We start from the raw sequence: 14,386 nt of genomic DNA, 5'->3' as shown, positions 1-14,386 counted from the left end.
ACCGCATTAATGAAACTCTGGCGGCTGGCATGCTAAGCATTGGCCAACACCTCAGCCGCCAGAATGAACTTCTTGCGGAGCAGCTGTCCACCGCCAGGTCCCTAAGGGACAATCCCCCATCTGCTGCCCCACCCCAAGCTGCTCCCCAACCTTCCACCTCGGCTGACCCTCCTGTGGCGACTAGGGGAAGACGCCGAAAGCCAGCTGACCCAAAGGCCCCTGTCCCCAAGGCCCCATCTAAAAGGGGCAAAAAAGGGCCCAAATGAGACCTGGGTCACTTCCTCTGTGGTTGGAGGCCAAAGGTTTAAATTGCACTGGACATCCGCTTCCTGAGTTGCCCATCGATCCATTTGCGTGCCATGGGCATGAAAGTTCGTATTTTGACCTCTACAAATGCAGGTTTTTTTTTTTGGTGGTGTGTATCTTGCTTAGTAGTCACCCTGGTTGTTGCAGTACGTATTCTGGTGTCCCCATTTCTTTCACCATTGCATTTGCAGGGTAACACATGTTTGGAGATATGCAACCTCTTGTTCTGGCTGTTTTATTATTTGTGTGTATATTTTTTTTTTTTTTTTTTTATTTCTCACATTAAAGTGTCAAGCTGTGATGCTGAACAGCAAATAAATTAATTTTACAAATTAAATCTAAATGGTGGTATGTGTAATTTCTTGTGTGAAACAAATACTAGATTTATGTGTACTTACTGACCAGGGTATTTTTGAACATTTGTTGAAGTGTGGTGGAAGTTTCCCATGTGTAACCCTCTCCATGGCCATTCCCATGTTCCTATCCAACTTTTCCCTGCTAATTAGTTTGTGTCAGCACATGTGCAGAGCAACTTAATAGGTGAGAAAGCAGTTTGTGTGCAGGTGAGGTAGCTCCTACAGTAGTAGGTAAAAGCAGGTCCAGAACAATGCTTTCCTCATGGAGTGGGTGAGGCAGACAAACAAGGGTGAAAAGGTACATTTGTGTAGGAATTCATATGTGTCCTCCCTAAAAAAAGATGTGTGAATGGGCCAAACATGATAAATTAGCTTGTGAACAAACATGCATAACTTTTAAAATATATATGATTTGACAGTGTCATAAGCAGATGTAGGAATCCTTTGTTAGAGAGATGAGAGTGCAATAATGTGATTGGTGGCATCTTACATCCAGAGTGTAGTGAAATCCAAATCATAGCAGATGAGATAGTGGTACAGGTCATAATTTGGGGTACTATACAAAGATTGTGTTGAAAATAGTGGTCATGTGCTTCAAACATTGCAGAAACATCGTTTGTAGGTGTTAGATGTGGTTTATGTTATTGTATCCTAAATACAAAACCTATGTTAGTATTAGAGTGAACACGTTGACACATGTCGACTTGTGTAGATTGAGTGTGCTACTGCGTAAAGTCTATGAAAGCAGGTAGTGAATGTGTCTGTTTATCAAATACCTACCTTAGCGTATAAAAAGATTCTTACCTTAAATTAAACAAACCTTTAAATGTGGAGAAGTATAGAAACATAAGCTTCCAATGTGTTTGCGTGCTGCATGTGTGGCTTGCAGGCAGTGAAATCATGGTTTGGAGTTAATAGACTGCAGCATTGCTTATTACATTCAGGTGTATGTGTTTGAGTACTAATCAGCGTTAATTAGCCAACTCAGGCGCACGCTGGCAAGCGGTATCTGTAGGAGTGGTTTTAGCTGTCGGTTGGCGGCCGCCTGTTTGGTGTCCGAAACGAACGGTGCCTTAGTCGATCGTGCGGTAGTAGCACCGCTCATTTCTGGTGCACACCCCCGTGTACGCCCATATTTACGCCCATTTTCCCTCATTATTTCGGCCGCTCCCATCAACACGCCCCTATGCCGCCCCATTACCCGTACGCTCGCGTACAGGTTTTTTCGCACGTTGAGACACCGGCCGTAAGCGTTGTGGAGTGCTCGCGCCGGCGCATTAGCGTATCTGCACATGCGCAGATCGTAAAAAAACCCGGGACGTACGCGTACGGCCCGGACGCTCCAACCAGAATAAGGCCCACAGTGTACTAGGTCCACATCGGGGCTACTGCATTTGTAATAATTAGCGTTGGGGGCTCCTCCAGTAAGGAATTTAAGTTTTGGGATAAAGTATGATCTGTGCAAAAGCTTTGGTGCATCTCCATATAGGAGGTAGATACTAGGCTTTTATTTAGTGACTGTATTCTGTCAGGATGGTTTTCATGGTCAGTTCAGGAAAGTCATTTTGCCACTTCAAAAGTCCCTTTGGAGGTTGGTCTAAAGGCCCATACACACTTGAAGATTTTCATTTCAAAAGACTTTGCCAAAATCTCTGATAGATATATCTTTCACCAAAGTAGTGCGTACACACTGAGCTACTTTCCCCAAAGAGCGAGAGATTTTCAGGCGGCCAAAGACTTTGATGAAAATCTTTCATTATAAAAGGATATTTACATAATGGGCGGGGTTTGTATTGCAAGGGTGGGAGAAGAGGCCCTTTAATTTCAGTGCATTTCTGTTCTTGCGGCCTGATTCAGAACTGATCGCTGGGCTGAGTATATTCGGAGCCCAGCGATCAGGTAAATGCCGCCCCGGCCATTCCTGCCATATATATATATATATATATATATACAGTGGTCGAAGTGGGGCGGTATACGGGGGTATGGCATACCCCCACTTTAATCTGAAGATAAAAAAAAAAAAGTTTTTTTCCCCCCTCAGGATGCTCTCTGATCACTCAGCAGCACATATTGTGCTTTTGTAATACCCCTGTACAACGGGGCAGTCTGGCAGGGGACGTTGATGGACAGGGGGGTGTCCGAAGGTGCGCACTATATTCACTCTTTACTTTTCCATACCCCCACTTCAAAATTTCCATACCCCCACTTCAAAATTTCCACTTCGACCACTGTATATATATATATATATATATATATATATATATATATATATCACACACACACGCTTCGGGTTCGGTCGCTCGCTGCGCTTGACACACTTTCTATTCTCAACTCCACGCCGACGTGGATAGTGGGGGTATGAAAAGGTCGGAGGACGCGTACCGCCGCCGCTCGCCAGGCCTTGGGTTCACGTTTATAGTGGGGGGGTGGCGTGGGGGTGCATTTAACATTGTATAATCACCCTTTAGGGTTCTTAATCAATGTTTAATCGCATTGTATGGCATTGTATGCCATATACAATGTCATACAATTTTAAAAATGTATGACATTGCGCGATATCGCATTGCATGCCTTATGGTATGCGATGCGATGGACGCCGCCAAAATACACAAGTACCCACACATATACTGTGTATATATATATATATATATATATATATATATATATATATATACACACACACACACTCACTGTATATATATATATATTATACACTGTATGTATATATATATATATATATATATATATACAGTGTATATATATATATATACACACTATATATATATATATATATATATATATATACACACTGTAATATATATATATATATATACACTGTAATATATATATATATATATATACACTGTAATATATATATATACTGTAATATATATATATATATACTGTAATATATATATATATATATATACTGTAATATATATATATATATACTGTGTGTGTGTGTGTGTGTGTGTGTGTGTGTGTGTGTATATATATATATATATATATATATATATATATATATATATATGACATACTGTATATACATATATACTGTGTGTGTGTGTGTATATATATATATATATATATATATATATATATATATATATATATACACAGAGTATATAATATATATATCTGATTAGGCAGCCATACATTGGTGGCAGTGGTCTCACTTTAGAGAATTGCTCCTTTTTTTATTTGCAGCTGAGGAGGCGGCAGGGGGACTGGAAAAAAACTGCTGCTGCGTGCGGGTGAGGGGGGGGACAGATTGACTCCGTAGCGGGCGGCTGCAGCTCCACTGACAGGTGAGTACAGCTGCTGCTGCGTGCCGGTGAGGAAGGGGGCGGACGGACGGACTCCGGAGCAGGTAGCTGCAGCTCCACTGACAGGTGGAGGTGTGGCTGGCAGTGTGTCTTCTTCCCCCTGCTCTGTCTCCGTGCGACGAGCAGGGGGAGGGGGGAGGGACTCGGGAGCCGGGCTGAAAGTGGTTAATCTTTCAGCCCGGCGCAGCGTACACACACAGCGATGATGGATGGTAAACCATCCATCATCGCTGCATCTGCTGGTAAAACCAGCAGATGAACCACATTGCTAGCGATGATGCGGGAGCGCGCATCATCGCTAGTCGGCAATCTGGGGGGCATACACACTAGGCTATTTTCAGTTGAAAATCGCTCAAAACGGCTGTTTTGAGCGATTTTCAGCTGAAAATCGGCAAGTGTGTATGGGCCTTAACGCTATGCACTTACGGCAGAGGTCATATATATGAGAGGTTGAGAGAGGACTATCTAACCGTGCATGTAAGAGTCTATCAAGAGCACAAAGTGTAGGATGGCCCGGCCGAAGCTAATGTAGATTGAGCATAGCTTTTTTCCTGCGCGTATACAAATTGTGGTATCTGAAGTTGAGGATATTTAGCTTTTAAATCCGAGTAAGTCAGGATGGTCATCTTTAGAAGATTCGCAACATATTTGAGGCCTCTGACATTCCGGGATCTAAAAACATTTGTAAACTGGCTAGGTATGAAGCTGGGGTTGCCCCTTAGGGGAAGAAAAATAGATGTATATTTGGAAGTATGGACAGCAGACCTAACTAATCGCCATGCCATGCAGGTAGTATTAAGGAGGACATTACCCTTTACTGCATCTGGGAGAGCCCGGGGGTCTTATGTAATAACGCTACTAAGTGTATGTCAGGAACGAAACACCGTTCTTCAGAAAATGCTGTTATTTTGGGAGTTCTATGTCACATGGGATGTTGCTATGGGCAATTAATCAGAATCTATTACTTATTTATTTAGCACCTTCAAGCAGATTACAGATAGTATTTGATGGTTGCCCATAGCAACATACCATGTAAAATAGAACTCTCAACTTAGTAAATTCCTCCTATGTTGTTTCCTTTTGTAAACATTTACATGTGTTTTACTAGAATTAAAGGTGCCGATAAAACACACGCAACTAACAGTAGGTACAAGGCCTTACTGTCCTGCCTCACTCTCTACTAACAATTCATTCCATTTACAGTATGTGTGATATGGTGGAGGTCTTACCTCCAGTAATATTTGGGAACAGATTGTTTAAAGAAAATGAAGAATGATTGTTTTCCCATTCTTGACACATTCATTATTCCCTAGATCTTCAGCCTCAAGACAATGCTTCATTAACAATTCTGCAGTGATCGTTTCATAGCTGCAGTCAGGCGATTTCTGCTGCCTTTCCAATAGGAAGTTGGAGATAAAACTTAAACTTTTCTTAAATTGTTCTTCCAGATCTATTCATTTTGTACATACATCAAATTTGTAATTATTGCAATTCTAGCAAATGTGTTGTTTATTTTGAAATGATAGCATTCTAAATTACATTTCCACTTCCACAAATAGAAATCTTTTTTTTTTTTTTTTTTATTCCCTGAATCATACTGAGATACCTATGCAAAAAGATGTGTAAATTCCAACAGATGTTCCATTGTGTCAAAATGACCTAGAGTTACGGCATAGCAACTAGCCAAGACCATTCTCATCATCGCCAACAAGCATAATTGCCATATAAATCAATTTTTGTCACATGAGCATGGTTGAAATACTGAAAAATAAAACCGATTCTAAAAGCAACTGCAGTATAATAAAGCAAAAGAATATAAGAGGATAAAACAAATGTAGACATCACCTCCATCCTTCTTTGGAAATCACTGACAAGCTTAACATTCAATGTGACCATCTACCAACAGTGCATGTGTCGCAGGCAACCTGTGTGTCTATAGTAGGAATGAGTGCAGCAGGTTTGAAAATGTGACAGTTAGTAATGACCACAGCTGTGCACCAGCCAGGTGATTTAGAAAACGCAGACCGTTGGTAGATCACGAGGACCGGTTTTGCCGCCCCTGATGTAGTATCTTTACATTGATGTAGTTACTGGAAGTTTGAGATGTAGCATTACAGTGCTCCCATATGATTATTATTTTGGAAACGTAATAATAACTCATTGTTATAAAGCAGTTTCCAATAATATTGGCTGTGACACAGTTGTCTTGAAACATAACATAGAGTTGCAGCATAAGTGCTTTCATCTCCGAGGGGATGGACAGAGGACGACATAGCAGTAAAAGGCTACAGGTAGATATGGATGAGGTGGCTAAGCGATCCAGTGTGAATTGTGTGACATTACATTTTCATTGAACTGAGTTTGTAGTGGATGTTATAATGGTAAGGAAGCACTGTAAGGTGGCATAATGTGAACTGGAGGCCACTGTAATGTGGCACAATATGAACTGGAGGGCATTGTAATATATCAGAATCTGATCTACTCATTGCTCCTGGGTGTACACCTTTCTAATAAGGCTTTACTAGTTTAGCAGATCTCCATATACAAATTATATTAAGTATCATAAACCTACATATTTCAATGTAATAATTAGAGAAATGCCAAACGGTCATGTATGATGTGTAGCATGTTTTACACTGACAAACTAAGGTAAATTAGTCCTTTCTGACTTTCTTTTCTCTTTTTCCCCGGCCAGGTCTGTCCATAACCAAGAAGACCCACACATGTAAGTAAAAAGCTGTAAGAACAGATCTGCATACACCAATTATCAGAGATAACCACCCACCTCCTTAGACTTGCTAACAAGGGGATAGTGTATACTCGCTGCTGCCTCTGCTTGCTGCTGCTGCTGCTGCTGCTGCTGAGCGGCATTTCATTCATCTGTGTGTCTCTGAACGGAATTTGAACTGGAAATGATTGATTCCTATTCTAAGCTGATTATCTTTTCTCATGGCTCAATGACAGATGTTAGATACGAAATGGTATATGCCGTCACCCTCATAAAGTTCTGTTACACTGTGTGTACAGCTCATACTTTAATTAAATGTATTAATTAGCAGAGTGAAAACTTTTCTAATTCATATATTTCAATTCATTGCTATGGTAGTTCACAGTAGGTTAAATGTGATGTAAGAGACTCTCTTGTTTGTTTTAAACACTTGCAAATTATCATTCGCTTAGGCCCCTTTCACACGCTCTGGCTCCTGCCAGGCAGCGAAACCCTGCATAGCCAAGAAGCCGTGCCGCACTGAGAAGATTACAATGGAGGGGCTGGCCACAGCCCGGCAGCTGTCTTTTCAGTGGTGGAATCCGGCTGCAACCGGGCGGTCAGGCCGTGACCGTCCCGTGTGAATGGACACAATCGGGTTCATTTTTAACCTCTGTGTGCGGCACGGCTTTTGGCCGTGCGGCGTTTCGCTGCCTGGCACGAGCTGGATCATGTGAAATTAGGGGTCCATTTCTGCTTGCCCAGAATCCTTCCCAGTGCTTGAATCATGTTCTTTCCCTGCTTCCTACCTGTGTACAATAGTTGCTACCATCACCAGATAATCATCGATGAATGGATAACATTGACTCCTTGCTACTGATGGGGAACACATTCGGACAGCTTCCAGAAAACATCAACATTTGAATGTTGTTGTAACTGTTATTTGAGCAAACCAATCAGAACGCAGCGAATGAATCCGAGCTTAGCAGGATTCCATGTAGTTTAATATGAACAAATGTCAGTACATTATCAATAATGATGGGAGACCTTGTCCTCTCACCGACACTTGGGGGGGTGGCTTGGGGGCACGCAAGACATTAAAACATTAAAGTTTGCAAAAACTATATATATTTTTTACCAGTTACCCCAGTTTTACCACAGTCATTTGGTTAAGTGCAGCTCAGCATACATGGGTGTGCAATACGTATACAGGACACATTATACAGGGATGGGTAGGATGTATGGACAAACAGTGTAGCTTGTTTATCCTCAAGCAGCAATGTTAGAGTTTATAGGGTAACTTAAAGCTTCTTCGGCACAAACTAGTGACAGCAGTACATTGGCCCTTATTCTGATCGGTGCGGTAATATCCGCGTGCGTTCGCCCCGCCGATGTTTTGTGTCTGCGCATGTGCAGAGGCGTCTCTGCGCATGTGCAAGCGGGGTGTACGGCCAAATCCCGCATGATATGTGAACACTCCGAACAGGGGGTGGAGAGAGGCGTGAAGGGCTATTTGGGCTCATTACCATATGCATACGCCCCGCGTTTTATGAGAGTTCCCATGAAAACGCTGGGCGTACGTATGGTAATGCGGCCGTGACGCACGTGTAGGGGGCGGACATATGACATCGCCGGATGTCAGCTGCCCGCCCAGATCCCTGCTTTTGCACGGAAAAATGTCCGTGTGGTCTGAGGTTGCGGGTGCTGGTGGAGCACTCGGTCCTGCATTCGATGGTCTGCGACCATCGAATGATGGGGGAGGTTCCCTTAGATGGAGGAGGCGTATTCCGTGAAAAATACACGTGCGGTCCGTTCGGCCAGCTTCTTACCGCATACGGACGGAGTTGGCGATCCGTATGGAAGGCGGGGTTTCGCACGCACGGTCCTGGCCGCATAATCGGCTCTGGCCGCACCGATCAGAATAAGGGCCATAATGAGGTAATTGTACAGCCCATGAGCTATTTGGTATTTCGGTACTTATATGTTAGTTGGGTGCCCACTAAGCTATTTGCTTAGTTTTCCGTGTCCCCGCGCGGGGCTCGCTATGCTCGCCACGCTTCGGGCTCGGTGGCTCGCTGCACTCGCCACACTATATAAAATCAACTCCACGCGGACATGGATAGTGGGAGTATGAGAGTACTAACTATAGTGGGCGCCCAACTAACATATAAGTACCGGTATTTCTGCTTGGCCTGCTGCATTCTGCCACTGTGACCTGGGTCCAGCTAAACCAACACCTGCTTGCCAAGTGTGAGTACTTTTATTTTGTTGCCTAGGTTACTAAATGAACCTTGTTGTCAGACTGCAATATGTGACATTAATATCTGACTATTGCACAAGATGTACCCTAATATCTTCTAAGGCAGGGGTGTCAAACTCAAATTCATCGGGGGCCGCATCAGCAGATTGGTCACCCGCAAAGGGCCGGTACACATTCAGAAAGGGGGCGTGGCCATGAACAAATGGGAGTGGCCATGGGCAAAAAGGGCGTTACCACGTCCCCTTTCCGAATGTGTACTACTACAAGTATCATGGTGAGTAGTAGGCTGCCTACCTGTGTCCAACCAGGACGGGGAGAGGGAGAGCTGCTCTTCAAACTGTCTCCTGCACGATTTTTCTTTTTGCTGGTGGTGGCTGCCAGGGGTTAATGTCTGTTGCCAGGGATTCCAGCTCGTTGCCAAGGGGTTAATGTACATTTTCAGGGGTTCTTGCTCGTTGCCAAGGGGGGGGTTAATGTCTGTTGCCAGGGGTTCTTGCTAATTGCCATGGGGTTAATGTCCATTACCAGGGGTTCCAGCTCGTTGCCAAGGGGTTAATGTCCGTTGCCAGGGGTTTCAGCTCGTTGCCCAGGGGTTAATGTCCGTTTTCATGGGTTCTTGCTCGTTGCCAGGGGGTGTTAATGTCCGTTGCCAGGGGTTCCAGCTCATTGCCAAGGGGTTGCCCACCCACCCCACAGTTACTGCTGCCTTTACCTGCGCACAGAATGTTCAGCGTCTGACAGGAAGAGCAGCTCTGCACGTCACCAGGAAGTCGCAGAGCTGTGCTTCCTGTCAGACACTGAACATTCTGTGTGCAAGGACGGAGAGGCGCGGGGGGGCGGGCAGCGGGGGCGGATGGGCAGCGGCGAGGGGGGGGTGTGGGCAGAGGCAGGGGGCCACTTGAGGAGGTCCGGCGGGCCGCATTCGGCCCGCGGGCCTTGAGTTTGACACCCATGTTCTAAGGCATCCACTCACTTCACTCAGTGATGGCCCATTGTTTTAACAGGGTCCCAATGCTTCTGATAATGTCCAACCCATAAATAGTGTTCACTCTCTTTGCAGCACTGTTTCTGCCTTATGCTTGACAGTCGTATAATATTGCCGTTTCTAAACTATATTATTATATAATGAAGAATTAAAGTGACATTTTTTTAGTTTGTTTTTTTAAATCAAAGGTGATAATGCACCAGCCAACCAGCTCACAACTGTCATTTTTAAAGCCAGTCTGTAACTTAACAGTTAGGAGCTGACTGGGTGGTGCGTTATCACCATCAATTTTATCTCATCTCCAGGCTTAATACATCTGCCCCACAGTCGTTTGTTTTGACCTAAATCACATCATTATTAGTGTTTTGTGGTATATATATATATATATATATATATATATATATATGTGTGTATATATATATATATATATATATATATGTATATATATATATATATATACCCTCCAACATGACCCATTCCATTAGGTACAAAATGCTCTGTTCCTGGACTTCCCTGCCAGTGGCAGTTACAGAGGTTGGACTCCAGCACAGACCAAAATTCAAAGAGGGGGGTCACATCAACTGCCAGTGAGTCCAGGACAGTGATGTTTGGGGTAGCAGTAGGTGTGGCTCCCCTTTTTTAATATTGGACTGTGCTGCAGCCTCACCTCTGCAACTGCCACTGGCAGGGAAGTCCAGGAACAGAGGTTTTTGTACCTAATGGAATGGGCCATGTTGGAGGGTATGTATGTATGTATGTATGTATGTATATATATATATATATATATATATATATATGTGTATTTGTGGTATATTAAAGCTATGTAATTTGTAATGTAAGAAAGTATTTTATGTTCCCCTCAGGACCCTTCCGCAGCATTGCATTCAGCAGAGTGCAGCTCATACTGTGAGGGGCATTTATGAACAATAGGGTACAGCTATAAAGAACAGAAAAAAAGCAGCAGCAGCTTTAACCTATAGCAAATAATAAAATGTAAACTGGCATTTGTTAGAACAGTATAGAAAAGGAAATATCTGGTTGACAGGCATTACATAAAGATGTTTGCAGTAATATGTGCACCACGTTTTATAAATGTCTCTCAGTGAGTGCAAGCAGAAGACCTGGACCAGTTTTGTTATTTCCATCTGGGCCCGAGGTGCTGATTTATTCTAGTGCAATGCTGTAGTACTGTCATATAAGTGTATGTAATGAATTGGTTGGTATCCACAGAGGAAAGCGTTTTTTATGCACGGAGCTGCTGAACACTTGTATAAAAGCATATTATATTAGCTTCATCCCCCTACTGTATCTTTGCTTTCTTTAATGTTATATAGACCCTTATTCAGATCTGATCGCAGTGCAAATTTGTTCTCAAAATGGGCAAAACCATGTGCACTGCAGGTGGGGCAGATTTGACATGTATAGAGATAGTTGATTTGGGTGAGTTATTTTCTTTCTGTGCAGGGTAAATACTGGATGCTTTCATTTTACACTGCAATTTAGACTTCAGTTTCAACACACCCCACCCAAATGTAATTATCTCTGCACGTTACGTCTGCCCCACCTGCAGTGCACATGGTTTTGCCCATTTGAGAACAAATTTGTACTGCGATCAGATCTGAATAAAGGCCACAGTGACAAAGAACAGTGTAACCATCACACTAAATTTACTTAATTCATTTATATACATTTAAACTAATGACTAGTCCATTTTGAATGTGTGTACATGTTTTCAGTGGGTTTAAGTTACTTCTCTGACTACCCATATAATGTGTACCATAATTGCCTTTGTGTATACGTGGGTTAGAGCTATATAGTAATAGGAGGATCTGTGTGTTGCTCAGCATTGCATAACATTGTTGCTAATTGAATCATCTAATTGCATTATCACGCCATGTACACAGTGGGCATGAAACTATTCTCCATTGAATTTGTGCAGAACACTAACTTTTTTAATGTTTTACTGACAATGATATAAGTAGTGTAACCGTCACACTGAGTTTACTTAACTTCTTTATATCCAATCCCATATGTACTTTGGGTACTTATGTAGTATCTGGGTGTCCGATTTAGAAATCGGATCGCATCGCATCGCATGCGACCAAATCGTATGCGATGCGATGGTCAAGATTTTTCCATAGGATTCAATGTTAAAATGGTCTGAGTCCATTTTAACATAGAATTCAATGGGAAAAAGGGGTCCTTTTCCTTTCCCCACTATCCAAGTGGGCATGGAGTTGGATATAAACCTGTGGCGAGCGTAGCGAGCCACCGAGCCCGAAGCGTGGCGAGCGTAGCGAGCCCCGCGAGGGGACACAGAATACTTTTTAAGAAATATGGGTCCGCTCGCCACGCTTCGGGCTCGGTGGCTCGCTGCGCTCGCCACGCTATATAAAATCAACTCTATGCCCACTTGGATAGTGGGGAAATGAACAGGACCTTCTTAACATTGAATCCTATGCAAAATCGCATCGAATCGCATCGCATCGCATCTGATTGTATGCCTTAAGGGAAGGCATACAATCACAAAATCGGACGCCCAGATACTACATAAGTACCATACTTTGTATTTGAATGACTAGTCCATTTCTAATGGTTGTGCATCGTTTTTAATATGTGTTATTTATTGTTTGTCTGCCATGTTAAGGAGCCTTTGAGCATAATTTGGACATCTCAGGGTGACCACACAGACAGAGTTCTACCTTGTGTCCTTTTCAATAACAGTAAGCATGTGTAACATCATTATAATTAACAATCTGCATTTTTATATAAGTCTAAAGGTACCCATAGACGGTCCGTTCCCGGACCGTCCGTTTTGTACTATGCGATGCGCGCTCCCGCGCATCACATAGTACGGTACAAAAAGTATGTGCTGCACATACTTTTTGTACTAGCTAAACATCGTATCGGATCGCATTGCATGCACTAGGCATGCACTAGGCATGCGATCCGATACGATGCATGCTAATTAAGACCCAAACGGATCCGTTTAACGGACCTTGTATGGGCACCTTAACCATTACTATCACTAGCATCTGCAATTCATAGCAAACTGCGTCGTCGTCAGCAGCAGCTCCCAACTCACAGGAGACTTGAACAGGATGCAGGACTGTTGCCATCTTTCCAAGGATTTAGGAGGATTTTGGGGAATTCCAGGAGAGGGGGCAAATATGCAGATCAATGAGGTGTCAGCTGCAGACCAATCATAATGGGGATGGTGCAGAGTTTAACATATGCCTTATTGCAGAGTTCAACTGACTTGTTCTTCACACATGGGGCCTGATTCAGACCTAATAGCAAGGCTGCAATTTTTACATATGGATAAAACCATGCTGCACTGCAGGTGGGGCAGATGTAACATGTTCAGAGAGAGTTAGAATTGGACAAGTTAGTTTGGACCTTATTCTAGTTCACTCTTTCTGACAAAATCCTTCTTAGATGGGCAAAAGCATGTGCACTGCAGGTGGGGCAGATGCAACATGTGCAGAGAGAATTAGATTTGGGTGGGGTTTTACTTCAAAGTGAGATCTATATTGCAGTGTAAAAATAAAGCAGCCAGTATTTACCCTGCACAGAAACAAAATAACTCACCCAAATCTAATTCTCTCTGCACATGTTACATCTGCCCCCCTGCACTGCACATGGTTTTGTCGATCTAAGAAGGATTTTGTCAGTAACTAGAATAAGGCCCTTTGTTTCTGTGCAGGGCAAATACTGGCTGCTTTATTATTACACTGAAATTTAGATTTAAATTTGAACACACTCCACCCAAATCTAACTCTCTCTGCACATTTTACATCTGCCCCACCTGCAGTGCAGCATGGTTTTGCCCATCTGCAAAAATTGCAGCCTCGCTATCAGGTCTGATTCAGTCTATTGATTTTAAAATCAAGCAAATTCAATTATGGGTGATCATACTTGTCATATCTCCACTTGTGGCCGACTAGGTGTAATTCAGCATGTTCAGTAGGGGGAGCATATGTAACCAATATCTTTGAATTCTATTATCATGTAGTGTTCAAGATCATTTACTAATACTACTCAGTGTGCTGAGGGAAAAAATGTCTTGTTTACTTACTCAGTATTAACCTCTCCCTCATGCACCTGAGTAATATTACTGAACTAATTGAGCATCTACCCCTATCTGTATGTATAGTGCTAGATAAGAATAAGATCACAAAATTAGGGATGTCAATGAGGAAGACACCGTTGTTTTACTTAATGCAGGTGGCAGCTGAGGATCCTCTAAGACAGTGGTGGGGAACCTTCGTCCCTCCAGCTGTTGTTGAACTACACATCCCAGCATGCACTGCTCCAGTTTTGCTATTTAGCCATTCTAAAACTGTTAAAGGGCATGCTCGGATGTGTAGTTCAACAACAGCTGGAGAGCCAAAGGTTCCCCTTCCCTGCTCTAAGCAGGGCCAGTGTAACCTCTTTCAGCGCCCC

The 14,386-nt window shown here is 43.0% G+C and overlaps 1 protein-coding gene across 2 annotated transcripts in view; it reads left to right on the top strand.

The window, feature by feature from the left end:
* Positions 1 to 14,386, top strand: part of RORA (RAR related orphan receptor A) — a 416,981-nt gene that overhangs the window by 257,875 nt on the left and 144,720 nt on the right. Inside the window, exon 2 of one of the 2 annotated variants that reach the window (XM_083183647.1) lies at positions 6,684 to 6,713. The exons of the other annotated variant lie outside the window; for it this stretch is intronic. Within the exon in view, the coding sequence (XP_083039773.1) occupies positions 6,684 to 6,713 (30 nt within the window). The remainder of the gene's footprint in view (positions 1 to 6,683; positions 6,714 to 14,386) is intronic. 2 annotated transcript variants of the gene reach the window in all.

This window comes from Crinia signifera, chromosome 4, assembly GCF_055691185.1.
Source record: "Crinia signifera chromosome 4, ASM5569118v1, whole genome shotgun sequence".
In the NCBI taxonomy this organism is placed as follows: domain Eukaryota; kingdom Metazoa; phylum Chordata; class Amphibia; order Anura; family Myobatrachidae; genus Crinia; species Crinia signifera.
The sequence above is the reverse complement of the archived record's forward strand: the minus strand, read 5'-3'. Positions and strand labels throughout refer to the sequence as shown.